The following is a 19,436-nucleotide window of genomic DNA, read 5'->3' as shown; positions in this document are numbered from 1 at the left end:
CACATGTCATTGAGAATGGAAGTCATCAGCTTCTTTAATGTTTTATGTCTTGATGATTCCCTAGCACCCATCATGTATGAGAATTTCTACTGCCCCCAGAAGAATGCAGCCCCAGGAAAGGCTACAGGGCCTAACTCGGCAAGGTAATATCCAGCTTTCTTTCACATGAAGAAAAGTGCTGTTAGGGACTTCCCTGGTGGTCCAGTGGTTAAGACTCCACACTTCCACTGCAGGGAGTTCAGGCTGCAGTGAGGCCAGAAAAAGAACTTTTAATGAGCATTTGTACTTTTAGTGTTTCAATTCTAATACAAACACGTTAGAATCGGAATGTGTCACCACTGCATTTGTTTAGAGAGGTTTCTGGATTTTTGGAAATAGCGTTTTTAGGACAAATGTTAAATGGATTGTACTGGTCATAGTTTAAGGAGAATTGTGTCATGCTTGAGTGCGATTATTATTACTTATGCACGAATCCTGTACTTTTCTATTAATAATATTTATTGATTTTTACTTATTTGTTTATTATTTATTTGGTTGTACTGGGTCTTACTTGCAGCACACAGGATCTTTAGTTGCAGCATCTAGTTCCCTGACCAGGGATTGAACCCACACTCCCTGCATTGGGAACTCGGAATCTTAGCCGTTGGACCACTTGGGGAGTCCCAATCCTAGACCTTTCTTGTAGAAAGCAAGAGTTGGCAAACTCTGGCTCCCTGTGAATCAAATCCAGCCTACCTGTTTTGGTAGGGCCTACAAGTTAAGAACAGTTTTCATGTTTTTAAATGGTTGAGAAAAATTTAAAGGAAACTATTTTGTGCCATGTGAAAATTACATGAAACATGAACATCAGTGTTCATATGGAGAGTTTTGCTGTACTTATCGGTTTCCTTTCTGTCTATGGCTGCTTTCATGCTGGAGATGAGTAGCGCTGAGATAGAAACGTCATGTGGCCAGCAAAGCCTAAATCATTGACTATCTGGTCCTTTAGAGAAAAAACTTGCTGCCCCTGATATAAAGGATTGTGAGGGAAAAGAAGCTTCTGTTTTACATACAGTCACCCTGAAATCTAAGCTGTTGAATTTTCAGTCCAAATTTTAAAAAGATAGGGGAGTGTTTGAGTAGGAAGGAAGCCAAGCGCAGGACTTCCCTGGTAGTCCAATGGTTAAGAATCCACCTTCCAGTCCAAGGGACAGGGGTTTTAGCCCTGATTGGGTAACTAAGATCCCACATGCCATGGGGCAACTAAGTCTGTGTGCCATGACTAGAGAAGCCTGTGTGCTGCAACAAAGACCCAGCACACCCAAACACATAAATAATAATAAATGTTTATGAGAGGGAATGCTAAGTGCTGCTCAAAGCTCTTACTAGGAATTGTTTCCTTTAACTCTCAAGGCAAAGTAGGAGCTGTTTGACTTCCTGTTTTGCACGTGAAGACTGTCCAAGGTGATCAGAAACTCTGGCCCACACAGTAGATTTCTGGGCTGCGGAGCAGAGCTCTGGGCATCCTGCTCCCTAGCATAGGGTAGTATTTGTAGCCTAGATCCAGGAGGTCAGTGCTGCAGAGCTTTGGTTTCATCTGAAGTCTTCTTAACCCTCTAGAGCAGAAACCCAGTCTGACTAGCACACAGTATGTTTGTAGAGTGAAGTAGAAAATTGGAAAAAACAGCAAGAACTTATCTGAAAGATTTTGGTTTCCATTTCTTACAGGAGAGGACCTCTACCAAATCCTAAAAGCTTACCAGGTATGCTACCAAGAAAGATCATTTGAAATCTTAGGTCAGGTTTTATTTAAGGTTGAGTAGCTAGAATTTTGAAATAAAAGGAGAGAAGGGAATAAATAGAATAAAATTTCCAAGAGAATGAACTTATTATTAGAAACTATAATACTCTTTGTCATAGTGGAATTTGGTAATTTGTGTTCTGTTTTATAGCTTATCCAAGAGAATTCAGTTACTCAAGTAACTTATACTCAAGTAACTTACACTCAAACTTATAAGGGATTTTTACTAAGAGACTAATTCAACTTAGGCCATGAAAATGACAAAACTGAAATATAGTTTCCTTTGGATGACACTGAAATATAATTTATAGAAGATGTCTAGAAACATATAACCTAATATATTTTGTGCACCGCCCACAATTGGATCTTTCCAGAATCACTCTGGTGTCTTTTTCTTTCTGAACTCCTATAATACCTCTGGGGGAACGAAATATTTAGTGCTTTTTGTTAGTCTGTATTCCCTGGGTAATTACAAGATCCTTGAAGGCAGACATTTTGTTTTCTCCTGAATCAATCACGAAATGTAACACGATACTGGGCACGTAGCTGGTTCTGAGCAAATACCTATTATTTGAATAAAAGATATACCTACCTATGTTCAAGGGAAGAGGGGTGAGACATCTTAGATTGCATTTAGCATCTTAGCAAAAATTTAGTGGCTGAAATTACATCTTGGAACTCTGTAAGAATGTAAGTTAATTTATTTCTCATAACCTTTTAAATACCACTTGATAATATGGGACTTACTTTTGTCCATTTCTGAAGATGATTTTACTGTGGGGAATGATAGCTGGGCACGGATGAAAAAGGGCAAATAAATTATAATAGAAATTTCCAGTATGTTTTCTGGCTTGTAGTTATGACTATTATTTGTAGGTTTTGTTGCCAAATGTTTTCTTCTTACAGAATAGCAGTCACTAGACTCAGAGTGGAATGGTTTGATTTGAAAAGGGCTAGGATCTTATCATGAAGAAATGTTAACTTAGTGTTGCTCTCTGTTATGCCCTTTGCAGATGACCCTGATTACTCTTTACTTGATAATAACTACAGTTTGGTCTATCAGTAACATCAGTGGTAAGAACCTTTCATCTTCACAGAATCAAGTTGCATTTAGACTAGTGACTGTAGTTTTGAAGTCTTTGAAGCTTCCCTACAATATGACTGCAAACGCCTTGCATCAGGTCTTACACTGGTGGGCACGGTGCACTTGCAGAATGGCCTCTCTGGTTCCCACAGCTGAGGGGGTACCAAGACCATTCCATACCTACTTGAATGAGGACATTCCCCCTTTATTCTTGGACTCTTTATTTGCTCTTGTTAATCTCTTTTGTGGCTATTTACACCTATACTTAAGGCACTGCTACAAACAAATTTGAGCTTCCCAGGTGACTCAGTGGTAAAGAATCCACCTGCCAATACAGGAGACACAGGTTCAATGCCTAGGTGGGGAAGAGTCCCTGGAGAAGGGAATGGCAACCCACTCCAGTATTCTTGCCTGGGAAATCCCATGGGCAAGAGCATCATCATACACCAGGTGATTAGTACTCTGACCTCGTTAGTAAAGCACAAAGGCTCCTGGAGCAGAACTGCTAAGCCCACAGTGGCTGCAAAGGTGATTCTTCCTGTATGGCACTCAGGTGCTGGCACTGGCACTCAACATGCCCCAAGTCAATATCAACCAGAAGGAATGTCTCTGAAGACAAAACAACATTACCAAATGAAATTCCTCGTGAACTGTAATTCTTTTAACCCAAATGGGCATATACATGTATATATGAGCAAAGAAAACCTCTGAAAGGATATCTTCCTAAACAGATAGTAGGTTTTCTTTTCATCTATCCATGTGTGTAATTAGTCTACAGTGCTAATTTATTGTTTCTTTCATTAAAAACTCTTTTAAAGAGTTGATCTTCTTGCATGTTACTGATCTTAGTGTCTTCCTGGGAGTGACAGGAGGGGTGGGTAGGATTCAGAGAGTCACAGTAGAACTGGGAAAGTCTCTCTCCCACGCTTCTTGGTTTGTTGTTGGTGAAATTCACTGTCTCTTATGAAACAAAATTGATTAGACAGAAATATTCAGCTAGTATATTATTTATGTTTACATGTAAGTCTTTAAATTGCTTAAGAAGTACGCTGCTGCTAAGTCGCTTCAGTCGTGTCCGACTCTGTGCGACCCCCATAGACAGCAGCCCACTAGGCTTCTCTGTCCCTGGGATTCTCCAGGCAAGAATACTGGAGTGGGTTGCCATTTCCTTCTCCAATCCATGAAAGTGAAAAGTGAAAGTGAAGTCGCTCAGTCGTGCCCGACTCTTAGCGACCCCATGGACTTCAGCCTACCAGGCTCCTCCATCCATGGGATTTTCCAAGCAAGAGTACTGGAGTGGGGTGCCATTGCCTTCTCCTTAAGAAGTATGTGTAGTATTTAAAGACCTTTGCTGTGAAAGATAGTGAATATTGAAGACATAAAAATCCTCATCCTCTGACTGTATATAATTTTCTGACCTACAAATTGTAGTCAGCCAGTTATCACTTTTTCATTTCATAAACCCCTCTTCCTAGTGGAAAGAGGCCCAGTGCATTTTAAAAGTAGAGTAGGAACATGGGAAATCAATGACTTGGCATTCAAAGGTGGACCCTGCTCTCTAGAGTACCAGGCAGTAATGACTATAGGGCAGGGCACTGGCAACACCACAAATTTCTTTTTTATTTTTTACCTCCCTTTCTTCCCTCCCTCTCTTCCTTTTTCTCTCATTCCTTCCTGGCCCTCCCTCTGCTCTCTTTTCTTTCCCTCCCTCCCCTGTCTTTATTTTCCTTCCTTCCTTCTTTGCTTTCTTTTTTCTGCTTTCTTTCTTTCCTTCACCTTTTTGGATAAAGCATACATTCTACCTGCTTAATAACAGCATTTGACCCAACAACTCTAGTTCCTTAGAGCCCAAGAATTTGCCGTTTGAATGCAAGATGTCCACACCAACACGTTTACTCAAGTTAGGTCATTTTACTGGGCCTCATTAGTGTCTGCATCAGCTCAAGGAATAGGAATCCACATGTGTAATTGACCGAATTTAAGAGAATTTGAGAGAGTCTACCTTTATTAATAACTTAGTTAAATGACTTACCACAACATTTAAATAGTTTGAATAAAACTTTGGAAATGACATTTAAATAGGAAGGTTTAAGGATTTGCATTTGTTCTGCAATTGTTGATTTTAGCTGCTATTCCTGTTTTTAATCCTAACATGTTTAGGTAAAAACAGATTATAACCTTTGAATTAAAAATATATATATATCAAAAATATATAATTTTATGGGGACTTCCTTGGTGATCCGGTGGTTAAGACTCACTGCAGGGGAGCATGGGCTTGATCCCTGCTTAGTGAACTAAGATCCTACATGCTGCTTGGCCAAAAAAATTCCATTTTCCACCACTTGAAAACTCATCTCTCACTATTTATTCTCCTTGACCAAGCACATTGTTCTCATTGAATAAAATCACAATGTAGGAGCAGGGTGCTGATGTGAATAGTTGATTCAAATGAAATGTCTTTGTTATTTCTTTCAGAAAACAAAGCTTTTTCTGGCTGGCATTTCTAAGGCATGGAAGGAAGCACTTAAAGCAGCAGAATCTGTAGAAATTATGTCAATCGTGAAGACTTTGAAGTGAACCCTTGCTATGATTTTTTAATATTTTTAAGTTTATGGCAGTCATTTAGTTCAACTTAATCTAGTAGAGTTCTGCAGTTTTTAAAAGTTTGTAAATTGCCCAAGACTGAAGAATTATCCTTTCCTAATCAAGTTACTAAAATTGTATGTTTTCTACTTGATTCAGGAAAGTCTTTGGATTTAAAACTTTGACTTGCGGTTTGGGGCAGGGAAGGGTGAAGAGGAGTCTGAGCCAGCAACCCGCTCAAGAAGCTCCTTTGCCTTTGAGGGCAGTGTGACTATGGAATTTCCATGGTGACACATAACTCTCAGTGGTGCAACATTCAAAATCACCTTCCTTTTTGGCTGGAAGATTTAAAGGCCATCTCATAGCACTTTCTCATTTTGCAGATGAGGAAATGGGGCCCAGAAGTGTGAAATCAATCTCCCTACAGTTAGGGACAGACACAGAAGTAGAGGGCAAGCTCATCTCACGTTATCGTCCTTCTAACGCTTCCTGAGGCTGTGATGCTCGTGTTGAAATTTGAGACACCAAAGTTTTTGCTGCATCTTTTCAGCTGAAGAGATTACCAGGGTTTGAATGTCAGGTTTATTTTTATATGGCTCACTATGTGTACTGAACTACAGAGCATCGTATTTAATCTAAGAAGCCATTCATTGTAAAACATCCCATTATTTATATGCCACTAAGAAAGTCAGTAGAGGAGCTGATGCTTGTGACAATGGCTAAGCCCACTGGAATTTGAGTTTCTAAAGTGTAGGGGACAATACATCCTAGAATCAATGAAATATGGTATGTTGACTCTATCCCAGAAGAGAGTTTTAGACTTACAAAACCGGTACTCAATCTTAAGTCTTCACAGAGAAGCTTTTCCTTGTTAGATCCTGGAATTTTTAAAGTGTCAATCTTACCCTCTCACAAGTATCTGAGTCTTTTTTGGTCATCCACACACAGCCCAGAGATTGTGTACCTTGGTCTAATATTCACACTGAGTAAACTGCATTTTAGTTAATGACAAGTTAAAATCACACTGGCATGGTTGTAACATTGTGGTACCACAAAGAGCAAACACTTTCCTTTTCTGCTCTGTGCATAGCTTTCCCAGAAGCATGGACAAAGTGATTGAAGGAAGGCTGATAATTTCCCCTTTTTGCATAAGGTGCTGCTGGAAGAAGCAGCTTCTTGTCATGGCCGGACGCTTGCATCAGCTGGATATCCTTTTGAGAAACTGAAGTTTGCAAAGGGCCACTGACTTCCCCAAACTGAACAGGCTCAGGAAATTTTCCTTTGAACTCAGAACATTCTGTTTTTAAGTATTTTATTTATTATTAGCAGGTCCTCAGGGATTTCAGTTTTCTCTCTATTGGTCAGTGTAACTGATGTAAAAAGTTTTAAGAATTGAAAATATTTTTATTTTATTGCTCTGCCAGTTTGATATGAAGTGAAATAAAGATTCTTGGTGGTTTGGTGTTTATTTTGCATTTTCATGTTCATTGTACCTTTCTTCCAAACTCTGTTTCACTCCTTGTCACAGTTGCTACTATTAGATCATGGAAGGACAAACTTCTAGTCAGGGAAGCCAGACAGAGACTGGCACCATGCCACTTCCTACTAACCCTTCAGGAGACAGATGTAGGATCTCTTTCTTGGGGAGGTAGCTTCCCTGCCTCTGGGCTTGGCGGACTTCCACTGATGTCTCCTTCCCCACTTTTACATTTTCCTTGTTATTACAGAATTCCCTCTTAAAATTAATTGTTCAAAGTCTGGCTTCCCTCCTAGACTGTAGTATCCATGACAGCAGGGTCCCTCATTGTTTTTCTTGCTTATATCCCCAGCACCTGACACATGGTGGTAAATATGTAAGAATTAGTGGCCTAGAAGAAGCTAACGTAGCTAGAGCAATGATCAGGTGACAGAGGAGTGGCAAGGAAGCCAGTTAAATAAGTTCACGTGATAAATTAGTAGGTATGGGCTATTCTGCAGACTGTCAGCACCTTAATTTGGGTTTTACCAGAAGCAGACCCTGGGATAAGGATTTGAGTGCAGGTACTTTTCAGGGGGTGATCCCAGAAAGAAGTGGGGATAGAAGTGGGGAAGTAAGATAGGAAAGAAAAGGAAACCCTGTGAGCCATGAGCTTCAGCTGCCAGGACCCTTGAGTGACTGTGGGGTCTGCACATCAGAGAGCTCACCTGAGGGGAGAGAGCTGGGGTAGTCACTCACCAACTCCCACCCGTCACAGGTAGAGCGCTGCTCCTGGGAGGCATCATTCCCTGGCATTTCTGGCCTGCCATGAACACTGGCAGAGTGGCTTCCAGCTGCCGGAGAGTCCTCGTGTGCCTCCTGCAGTTGGAAGTTGGGCTGGTGTGTGAGGGAGTGATAGATGCTGAGAGGATGTTGCCAGAGCACTGGCAGTGCTGACCCCTGCATGGCTCAGGTCCACCTGTGTCCCGCATGCCTCCTGTCACCACTTCAAGTCTCAGCTTCCAAAAGACACACAGACACACACACACACCAGGAAGTTTAGTACAACGAGCTTTAGTACCTGCTGCTACAGATGGTCCTGAGTCCATAATTGACATTAATCATCATCTTCCTCTACCACACTATTAGGAATTCTGTTCCCCCAAATTCATATGTTCAAGTCTGAACCCTCGATACCTGTGTGAACATTTTAGAGATAGGGCCTTTAAAGAGGTGATTAAGTTGAAGTAAGGCCTTTGGAGTGGGGCCCCGATCCAGTCCTTATAGGAAGAAGAAGAGACATTAGGGGTGAGTTTGCACAAAGGGATGAGTGTGTGAAGAGGTAGCAAGAGGGCGGCTGTCCGTGAGCTGAAGAGAGAGCCTCAGAGGAAACCAATTCTGCTGGCAACTTCATTCTGGACTTCCAGCCTATAGAACTGTGGGAAAATTAATTTCTATTGTTTAAGCCACTCAGTCTCTGGTATTTTGCTATGGCAGCACCATCAAACGAATGCACACATAGAGTTCCCTTCACAGTTGTCTGGTCTTCTGCTCGTCCACATTGCTTGACTGGTGGGGTAACGTAGACCCTCAACCCTAAGGGGTCTTAGCCCCTGGTTAAGACTCTTGTCAGACTCTGTTGGATGAAATTGGAAGTTTATGTTTATCAGGCTTGGCAACATCAAGAGGCAACTCAGTGAAACACCCGAATTTCAGATACATTCCTCCTTGCCCACCTTTCCTTGTGGCAATCACCTTCTCCTGCTGAGTTACTCCTTTCTCTGCTTCCTGGTCTACCCCAGGACCCCAAATGACCAGGTATCAGTGGTAGTTTAGTGGAACTCTTTTATGTCTCTTGATAGATGTATCCCTGGCCAACCACCTAGAGCCAGGTACTCTAATCCACAGAGCCTAATGTCAAAGGGATGGGAACACGTTCCCCAGGTGGACCAGTGTAAGCTATGGTGAACGAGGTCAACCTACCTCTCAGTTCCCAGGCCTGTGTTTTCTACCTATTGGAGTCAAAACATGCAGTACCATATTGTGACCATATATGAAATGGCAACCCACTCCAGTGTTCTTGCCTGGAGAATCCCATCTATGGGGTTGCACAGAGTTGGACACGACTGAAGCGACTTAGCGGCAGCAGCAGCAGCATGCACCATATAAGACCATATCTCACAAAAGAAATAAGAGCAAAAATAAGCAAAAGGGATTTAATTACATTTAGGAGCTTCTCACAGCCCAGGAAACCATAAACAAGATGAAAAGACAACTTATAGACTGGGAGAAAATATTTGCAAATGATGCAACTGACAAGGGCTCAACTTTCAAAATACACAAATAGATCCTACAATTCAATAGCAACAACAACAACAACAAAAACAACCCAATCAAAAAATGGGTGCAAGACCTAAATAAACATTTCTCCGAAGAAGACATATAGATGGCCAATAGGCACATGAAATGATGCTCACCATCACTAATTATTAGAGAAGTGCAAATGAAAACAACAATGAAGTACCACATCACACCAGTTAGAATGGCCATCATTAAAAGGTCTATAAATAATCATGCTGTAGAGGGTGTGGAGAAAAGGGAGTCTTCCTATGCTGTTGGTGGGAATATAAGCTGGTGCAGTCACTATGGAAAATAATATAGTGGTGGTTTACTTGTTAATTCATGTCTGACTCTTGTGACCCCATGGACTGTAGCCGGTCAGGCTCCTCTGTCCATGGGATTCTCTAGGCAGGAATACTGGAGTGGGTTGCCATTTCCTTCTCTACTAAACGGGGTTTAATGGCATCGACCTCACTGGGCTGTGAAGGGGCTCAAGAGACAAGACACTTAAAGTTCTCGACACAAGGCTTGGTACCCAGGAAGTTTTCCACACACAGTAGGTTCACTGTGAATAATGATCAGGAACACTCCTAGGGGCCTGCAGGGTTCCCCGAGGGGAAGGAGCAGAGTGCCCACCTCCCCAGTCTGACAGAGGGCTGGAAAACACTGATGCACAGGCTCTCCTTGAGGAAAACAGTATGAAGCTTCCTCAAAAGACTAAAAATATAGTTGCCATATGATCAAGGAATCCCACCCTGGGCATATACTGAGACAAAAGTATAACTTGAAAAAATACATGTACTCCTCTGTTCATAGCAGCACTATTTAAAATAGCCAGGACATGGAAATAGCCTGAATGTCCATTGACAGATGAATGGACAAAGAAGATGTGATATATATGTATATATATATATTATATATATTTATTTATATATATATAAATATATTTATTTTTTATATATATAAGATGAATGGACAAAGAAGATGTGATATATATATAAATATATATATTTATTTATATAAATATATTTATTTTTATATAAAAATATATAATATATATATTTATTTATATATAAATATAAATACATTTATTTATTTATTTATAAATAAATATATATATATATATATATATAAATCAGAATATTGCTCAGCCATTAAAGAGAATGTGATAATGCCATTTGCAGCAACATGGATGGATTTAGAGATTACCATATTAATCAAAGTAAGCCAGAAAGAGAAGAATGGAACTGGAAGAATCAACCTGCCTGACTTCAGACTATACTACAAATCATGAACTCCTTATTGCCAAATTCAGACTTAAATTGAAGAAAGTAGGGAAAACCACTAGACCATTCAGGTATGACCTAAATAAAATTCCTTATGATTATACAGTGGAAATGAGAAATAGATTTAAGGGACTAGATCTGATAGATAGAGTGCCTGATGAATTATGAAATGAGGTTCATGACATTGTACAGGAGACAGGGATCAAGACCATTCCCATAGAAAAGAAATGCAAAAAAGCAAAATGGCTGTCTGGGGAGGACTTACAAATAGCTGTAAAAAGAAGAGAAGCGAAAAGCAAAGGAGAAAAGGAAAGATATAAGCATCTGAATGCAGAGTTCCAAAGAACAGCAAGGAGACATAAGAAAGCCTTCCTCAATTTTCAATGCAAAGAAATAGAGGAAAACAACAGAATGGGAAAGACCAGCGATCTCTTCAAGAAAATTAGAGATACCAAGGGAAAATTTCATGCAAAGATGGGCTCGATAAAAGACAGAAATGGTATTGACCTAACAGAAGCAGAAGATATTAAGAAGAGGTGGCAAGAATACACAGAAGAACTGTACAAAAAAGATCTTCATGACCAAGATAATCACGATGGTGTGGTCACTGACCTAGAGCCAGACATCCTGGAATGTGAAGTCAAGTGGGCCTTAGAAAGCATCACTACGAACAAAGCTAGTGGAGGTGATAGAATTCCAGTTGAGCTATTCCAAATCCTGAAAGATGATGCTCTGAAAGTGCTGCACTCAATATGCCAGCAAATTTGGAAAACTCAGCAGTGGCCACAGGACTGGAAAAGGTCAGTTTTCATTCCAATCCCAAAGAAAGGCAATGCCAAAGAATGCTCAAACTACCACACAATTGCACTCATCTCACATGCTAGTAAAGTAATGCTCAAAATTCTCCAAGCCAGGCTTCAGCAATACATGAACCGTGAACTTCCTGATGTTCAAGCTGGTTTTAGAAAAGGCAGAGGAACCAGAGATCAAATTGCCAACATCTGCTGGATCATGGAAAAAGCAAGAGAGTTCCAGAAAAACATCAATTTCTGCTTTAATGACTATGCCAAAGCTTTTGACTGTGTGGATCACAATAAACTGTGGAAAATTCTGAAAGAGATGGGAATACCAGACCACCTGATCTGCCTCTTGAGAAATTTGTATGCAGGTCAGGAAGCAACAGTTAGAACTGGACATGGAACAACAGACTGGATCCAAATAGGAAAAGGAGCACGTCAAGGCTGTATATTGTCACCCTGTTTATTTAACTTATATGCAGAGTACATCATGAGAAACGCTGGACTGGAAGAAACACAAACTGGAATCAAGATTTCCAGGAGAAATATCAATAACCTCAGATATGCAGATGACACCACCCTTATGGCAGAAAGTGAAGAGGAACTAAAAAGCCTCTTGATGAAGGTGAAAGAGGAGAGTGAAAAAGTTGACTTAAAGCTCAACATTCAGAAAACGAAGATCATGGCATCCGGTCCCATCACTTCATGGGAAATAGATGGGGAAACAGTGAAAACAGCCTCAGACTTTATTTTTCTGGGCTCCAAAATCACTGCAGATGGTGACTGCAGCCATGAAATTAAAAGACGCTTGCTCCTTGGAAGGAAAGTTATGACCAACCTAGATAGCATATTCAAAAGCAGAGACATTACTTTGCCAACAAAGGTTCGTCTAGTCAAGGCTATGGTTTTCCCTGTGGTCATGTATGGATGTGAGTTGGACTGTGAAGAAAGCTGAGCGCCAAAGAACTGATGCTTTTGAACTGTGGTGTTGGAGAAGACTCTTGAGAGTCCCTTGGACTGCAAGGAGATCCAACCAGTCCATTCTGAAGGAGATCAGCCCTGGGATTTCTTTGGAAGGAATGATGCTAAAGCTGAAACTCCAGTACTTTGGCCACCTCATGTGAAGAGTTGACTCATTGGAAAAGACTCTGATGCTGGGAGGGATTGGGGGCAGGAGGAGAAGGGGACGAGAGAGGATGAGATGGCTGGATGGCATCACTGACTCGATGGACATGAGTCTGAGTGAACTGCGGGAGTTGGTGATGGACAGGGAGGCCTGGCGTGCTGTGAATTATGGGGTCGCAAAGAGTTGGACACGACTGAGCGACTGATCTGATCTGATGGATTGACAAACCTTTGTCAGAGTCATAAAATGTTAATAGGCCTTCTGGCCAGAAGATGATGTAAATCACCTAAACCATTTGTATACGATAAATTTGCAGGAAAGAAACCCTGGTTTCGATAAGGATCAAAGACTGCTGACTTTGCATGATTTCACATCCCCTATTATCCTCTATGTGCAATGCTATGCTATGCTAAGTCACTTCAGTCGTGTCCGACTCTGTGTGACCCCATAGATGGCAGCCACCAGGCTCCCCCGTCCCTGGGATTCTCCAGGCAAGAACACTGGAGTGGGTTGCCATTTCCTTCTCCAATGCATGAAAGTGTAAAGTGAAAGTGAAGTCGCTCAGTCATGTCCGACTCTATGTGCAACTTAGGGTATAAAAGCCCCTGTTGAAAATAAAGCTACGGGCCTTGCTCACCAAAGCTTGGTCTCCCCATATCATTCTTTCTTTTCACATTCTGGCTGAGTCTCCATCTGGAGCGTGGAGGTCCTCTGCGACTATTTATTGCCTGGGCTTCTAAGACCCACTCGAGAAGGTGCCTAAGGTGGGGCACCTTCCGCTATTCAAGAGGGCGCCTGCGGCCTCCGTGGTCAGAGCTAACCTGTTGTCACAGGTTATATTGATTTTCCATGTAAACCTAGCTACTCAGCCTCTTTTCTCCGCTGAATTTTCCTACTGAGCTATCCTCATTCTATTACTCTTTATATCTTTGATGAATATTTAAATAAAGCCAGTGAACTCACCGAAGCTGTCTCCCCTTCGAATTCCCTGGATCAGCCGGGGCTGGACCTCGGCAGCAGAGGAATCAGAGATCAAATTGCCAACATCTGCTGGATCATGGAAAAAGCAAGAGAGTTCCAGAAAAACATCTATTCCTGCTTTATTGACTATGCCAAAGCCTTTGACTGTGTGGATCACAATAAACTGTGGAAAATTCTGAAAGAGATGGGAATACCAGACCACCTGATCTGCCTCTTGAGAAACCTATATGCAGGTCAGGAAGCAATAGTTAGAACTGGACATGGAACAACAGACTGGTTCCAAATAGGAAAAGGAGTACGTCAAGGCTGTATATTGTCACCCTGCTTATTTAGCTTATATGCAGAGTACATCATGAGAAATGCTGGGCTGGAAGAAGCACAAGCTGGAATCAGGGAGAAATATTGCTGGGAGAAATATCAGTAACCTCAGGTATGCAGATGACACCACCCTTATGGCTGAAAATGAAGAGAAACTAAAAAAGCCTCTTGATGAAGGTGAAAGAGGAGAGTGAAAAAGTTGGCTTAAAGCTCAGCATTCAGAAAACGAAGATCATGGCATCTGGTCCCATCACTTCATGGGAAATAGATGGGGAAACAGTGGAAACAGTGTCAGACTTTATTTTTTGGGGCTCCAAAAATCACTTCAGATGGTGAGTGCAGCCATGAAATTAAAAGACGCTTACTCCTTGGAAGGAAAGTTATGACCAACCTAGATAGCATATTCAAAAGCAGAGACATTACTTTGCCAACAAAGGTTCATCTAGTCAAGGCTATGGTTTTTCCTGTGGTCATGTATGGATGTGAGAGTTGGACTGTGAAGAAGGCTGAGCACCGAAGAATTGATGCTTTTGAACTGTGGTGTTGGAGAAGACTCTTGAGAGTCCCTTGGCCTGCAAGGCGATCCAACCAGTCCATTCTAAAGGAGATCAGTCCTGGGTGTTCTTTGGAAGGACTGATGCTAAAGCTGAAACTCCAGTACTTTGGCCACCTCATGCGAAGAGTTGACTCATTGGAAAAGACTCTGATGCTGGGAGAGATTGGGGGCAAGAGGAGAAGGGGATGACAGAGGATGAGATGGCTGGATGGCATCACCGACTCAATGGACGTGAGTTTGAGTGAACTCCGGGAGATGGTGATGGACAGGGAAGCCTGGTGTGCTGTGAATTATGGGGTCGCAAAGAATCAGACATGACTCAGCGACTGAACTGAACTGAATGAAAAATGATTTGATAAACATGGCCCAAGGTGATGTTATGTCGAATTTCATAATGATACTCAGATATTGTTAGCCCCTGGATGGTGTTACTGGCCAAGACACTGCTGACAAAAAAAAAAAAGATAATCTCTTCTTAGAATCAACCCCACTAGAGATGAATTTCTAGACTGTTCATCAAGGTCTGGATTTTAAATCCAGAGACTAGATCCAATGATTTACACAAGAGTTGAGCCCAGATAACACCCCAGTAAAATAGGTAGTGAAAAAAGGAAGAAACGAAGAGAATAAAGAGTGTGTTATCAAGCCAGAGGCCATAATGCAAGTGAGCTGAACCCCACTGGGGATTCTAGGAAACAGCACAGAACACATATCTCGGAGTTACTCCACCCAAGGGGTAAGGGAACTGGGTATTTCTATTAGTTTGCTACAACTGCTGTCATGAAATGCCATAAACTGAATGGCTCAGATAACAAAAATGTATTGTGGAGGCCAGCTGTGGAGGCTGGAGGCAGGAATCAAGGTGTCGGCCCAGCTGGTTCCTTCTGAGGGCTGTGAAGGAAGGAGGTGTTCTAGGTCTCTCTCCTTGTCTTGTAGCTGTGAGTCTCTGTGTCTAAATGCCCCCATTTTATAAGGACACCAGTTATATTGGGTGAGGGCCCACCCTTATGGCCTCATTTTAACTTTGTAACCTCTATAATGATTGTATCTTCAAATAAGGTCACAATCTGAATTACCAGAGGTTAGGATTTCAATCCTCCCCCGGTAATCCTAGGTAATTGATGCAAAAGCTAGGTAACTGATGAACTGTGGTGTTGGAGAAGACTCTTGAGAGTCCCTTGGACTAAAAGGAGATTCAACCTGTCCATCCTAAAGGAAATCGGTCCTCAATGTTCATTGGAAGGACTGATGCTGGAGCTGAAGCTCCAATACTTTGGCCACCTGATGTGACGAACTGACTCATTGGAAAAGACTTTGATGCTGGGAAAGATTGAAGGCGGGAGGAGAAGGAGACAACAGAGGATGAGATAGTTGGATGGTATCACTGACTCAATGGACATGAGTTTGAGCAAGCTCTTGGAGTTGGTTATAGACAGGGAAGCCTGGCTTGCTGCAGTCCATGGGGTTGCAAAGAATCGGACACGACTGAACTGAACTGAACTGAACTGAGGATTTCAACATATGAATTTTTGAGGATATAATTCAATCCTTAACTGTATTTATATGAGAATTTATATATATGTCCTTGGTCAAGGATTGCCTTTGGTTTAGGAAAATGTGTTATTTCTCTGGTACTTAAAGCCTGTCATACGTGTGGCTGAAGGGATGTTTGAGGCAAAGAGGTGATAACAGTTGGAATTTGGGTCTGCATACTCAGACACGTTAAGTGCCAAGGGAATTTGAGTGGGACACCTGGAGTGTCTGATACTTTATCAGATCAGATCAGATCAGTCGCTCAGTCATGTCTGACTCTTTGCAACCCCATGAATCGCAGCATGCCAGGCCTCCCTGTCCATCACCAACTCCCAGAGTTCACCCAGACTCACGTCCATCGAGTCAGTGATGCCATCCAGCCATCTCATCCTCTGTCCTCCCCTTCTCCTCCTGCCCCCCAATTCCTCTCAGCATCAGAGTCTTTTCCAATGAGTCAACTCTTCACATGAGGTGGCCAAAGTACTGGAGTTTCAGCTTTAGCATCATTCCTTCCAAAGAAATCCCAGGGCTGATCTCCTTCAGAATGGACTGGTTGGATCGCCTTGCAGGCCAAGGGACTCTCAAGAGTCTTCTCCAACACCACAGTTCAAAAGCATCAATTCTTCGGCGCTCAGCCTTCTTCACAGTCCAACTCTCACATCCATACATGACCACAGGAAAAACCATAGCCTTGACTAGACGAACCTTTGTTGGCAAAGTAATGTCTCTGCTTTTGAATATGCTATCTAGGTTGGTCATAACTTTCCTTCCAAGGAGTAAGCGTCTTTTAATTTCATGGCTGCACTCACCATCTGAAGTGATTTTGGAGCCCAGAAACATAAAGTCTGACACTGGTTCCAGTTTCCCCATCTATTTCCCATGAAGTGATGGGACCGGATGCCATGATCTTCGTTTTCTGAATATTGAGCTTTAAGCCAACTTTTTCACTCTCCACTTTCACTTTCATCAAAAGGCTTTTTAGTTCCTCTTCACTTTCTGCCATAAGGGTGGTGTCATCTGCATATCTGAGGTTATTGATATTTCTCCTGGCAATCTTGATTCCAGCTTGTGTTTCTTCCAGTCCAGCGTTTCTCATGATGTACTCTGCATATAAGTTAAATAAGCAGGGTGACAATATACAGCCTTGACGTACTCCTTTTCTTATTTGGAACCAGTCTGTTGTTCCATGTCCAGTTCTAACTGTTGCTTCCTGACCTGCATACAAATTTCTCAAGAGGCAGATCAGGTGGTCTGGTATTCCCATCTCTTTCAGAATTTTCCACAGTTTATTGTGATCCATACAGTCAAAGGCTTTGGCATAGTCATTAAAGCAGAAATAGATGTTTTTCTGGAACTCTCTTGCTTTTTCCACGATCCAGCAGATGTTGGCAATTTGATCTCTGGTTCCTCTGCCTTTTCTAAAACCAGCTTGAACATCAGGAAGTTCACGGTTCACATATTGCTGATACTTTATAGGTGCACATAATTGTTTCTATGACTTATTTAACCTGTTCTTAGTCGGGAAGATTATGAGAGGTTGTGTGCTAAGTTGCTTCAGTCGTGTCCAACTCTTTGCAATTCCATGGACTGTAGCCCGTCAGGCTCCCCTGTCCATGAGATTCTCCAGGCAAGAATACTAGAGTGGCTTGCCATGCTCTTCTCCAGGATGTCTTCTTGACCTAGGGATCGAACCCGTGTCTCTTAGGTCTCCTTCACTGGTAGTTGAGTTGTTTACCAGTAGCGCCACCTGGGAAGCCCTATGAGAGGGTAAAAAGAAGAATAAAAGATAAGTTTTGTATTTTCCTTCCTGTGGAAGCAAAAATCTGTTCACAGAAAAGACCTCATCTATACAAGAGTCTTTTTAAAATATGTGGGTGGATATTTTTGGTACTTATTTGTACTGCCAGCTTATTGTCTCAAAAAACTGAAACAATTTAGCAGTGACATGATTTCTTTATAACTAAAAATGCATTTAGTGATCATGAATGATGAAATAATGCCATGTACAGAGTGACACACAGGAAGTAATTGTTTTTAAAAGAATGACTTCTCTGAAACTGTGTCGGACGAGGGTTCACCAACAGATGATCACCACCAGATGGTAAAGAGACTCTGGAATCTAATTTTGTGAGGGATTTTTTTTTTTTTTTTTGTCCTCTGAGGCATTTTATTTGTATGCATTACTTTCCTAGAAAAAAAAAAAATCCAAAGATTTTCTCTCCTGTGTGTTTTCTTCTTGCTTCTTCATGGTCCATGGTGCCAGGTGAGGATGTCAGTACAATGAAGTCAAACTGACAAGATGTGAGCTGACGTTTTTCTAGATCTTTGAGTTGCACATTAAATCTGGGGCTGATCACGTCACACTTATTTAGCCTGCATGTCAGGTTAACAACAATTTTTCCAACCCTGTGATCATCAATGATTTCAAATTCGCCAATATAAATATACTTCATCACTACATTTGGAAACCTCATGATGACTTTGGAGCATGGCCTAACAAGCACTTGCCATTTGCCTCTCTTTTCAGCATTGTTGATGCTCTTGAGAGCATCAAGCAGGATGTTCATGTGCATCATTATGGTGGCACGGAAAGAATGGAGGAAAGAGCCAATTTTGTAAGGGATTTTTAAGAAAGATTTAGCCAAGGGTTTTCCATGAATTCAGAACCTTTCACTTAACCCCGTTACTGCAAAAAAAAAAAAAAAAAAACTGTTCTAGATGCTGGCTGACTTAGGAATTGTGGTCATGTTAAGTTTTGAAATACCTTAATATACATAAATTATACTCTTTACAATCCATAGAGTTGCAAAGAGTTAGGACCGAAGCAACTTAGCATGCATGCATGTCTTCTTTGGAAAAATGTCTGTTTAGATCTTTGGCCCATTTTTTTTATTGTTTTTTTTTTTTTTAACTTTTTATTCTGTATTGGGGTATAGATGATTAGCAATGTTGTGGTAGTTTCACGTGAACAGCGAAGGGACTCAGGCATACATATACATATATCCATTCTTGCGTGTGTCAACTACAAATTGGCACTTACCAAGAGCATTGCCAAGAACTGAACAAGGCATTTGCCATCTGCCTCTGCAGAGATTGAACCCTGTGCTGCTGCAGCTGTTGACCTTCAACACCCTCTGAGGGAGTTCAGGGTGGAGTGAGGCACTCTGTGCTCCAGGAAATCTGGTGGGACAGGCCTTTAGATAGTTGAAGGTTTTTAGGAACAAATTTTATGCTCTCAGTCTTTGCATCTCCTTCCTCATATCTAGAAAAGCACTAAATCCTTTCATGGTGACATCAGATCCTCAAGACTAACAGAAAACCTTTTGTAAAATGAGTTCTTAATGGTATTGAATTCTGCCTTCACCAAAACCTAATATACTGACATTCCTCCCACTACCTCTTTGGAGCAGTCTCTCAGAGCTATCTGAGATGCTGCCTCCTGGGCTGAAGTCCTCATTTTGCCCATATAATACCACAGTAATCCAAGTCTATGCCCCAACCACTAATGCTGAAGAAGCTGAAGTTGAATGGTTCTCTGAATGGTCCTACAAGACCTTCCAGAACTAACACCAAAATAAGATGTCCTTTTCGTCATA

The 19,436-nt window shown here is 41.6% G+C and overlaps 1 protein-coding gene and 1 pseudogene across 2 annotated transcripts in view; one reads left to right on the top strand and one right to left on the bottom strand.

Moving 5' to 3' along the window:
- The window catches only part of PSTPIP2 (proline-serine-threonine phosphatase interacting protein 2), a 94,248-nt gene extending 87,333 nt beyond the window's left edge, over positions 1–6,915 (top strand). The window contains exons 12-15 of one of the 2 annotated variants that reach the window (XM_027525919.1): positions 65–143; positions 1,708–1,742; positions 2,794–2,854; positions 5,340–6,915. In XM_027525919.1, the coding sequence (XP_027381720.1) occupies positions 65–143; positions 1,708–1,742; positions 2,794–2,846 (167 nt within the window). In that variant the 3' untranslated portion in view covers positions 2,847–2,854; positions 5,340–6,915. The remainder of the gene's footprint in view (positions 1–64; positions 144–1,707; positions 1,743–2,793; positions 2,855–5,339) is intronic. The other variant, XM_027525920.1, reaches the window with a different exon arrangement.
- An 11,126-nt stretch (positions 6,916–18,041) lies between these two features.
- Positions 18,042–18,416, bottom strand: LOC113882573 (annotated as a pseudogene).
- Positions 18,417–19,436: the final 1,020 nt, after the last annotated feature.

The sequence above is a fragment of the Bos indicus x Bos taurus genome, chromosome 24, assembly GCF_003369695.1.
Source record: "Bos indicus x Bos taurus breed Angus x Brahman F1 hybrid chromosome 24, Bos_hybrid_MaternalHap_v2.0, whole genome shotgun sequence".
Taxonomy (NCBI): domain Eukaryota; kingdom Metazoa; phylum Chordata; class Mammalia; order Artiodactyla; family Bovidae; genus Bos; species Bos indicus x Bos taurus.
This window is presented reverse-complemented; position numbering and strand designations above follow the sequence as displayed.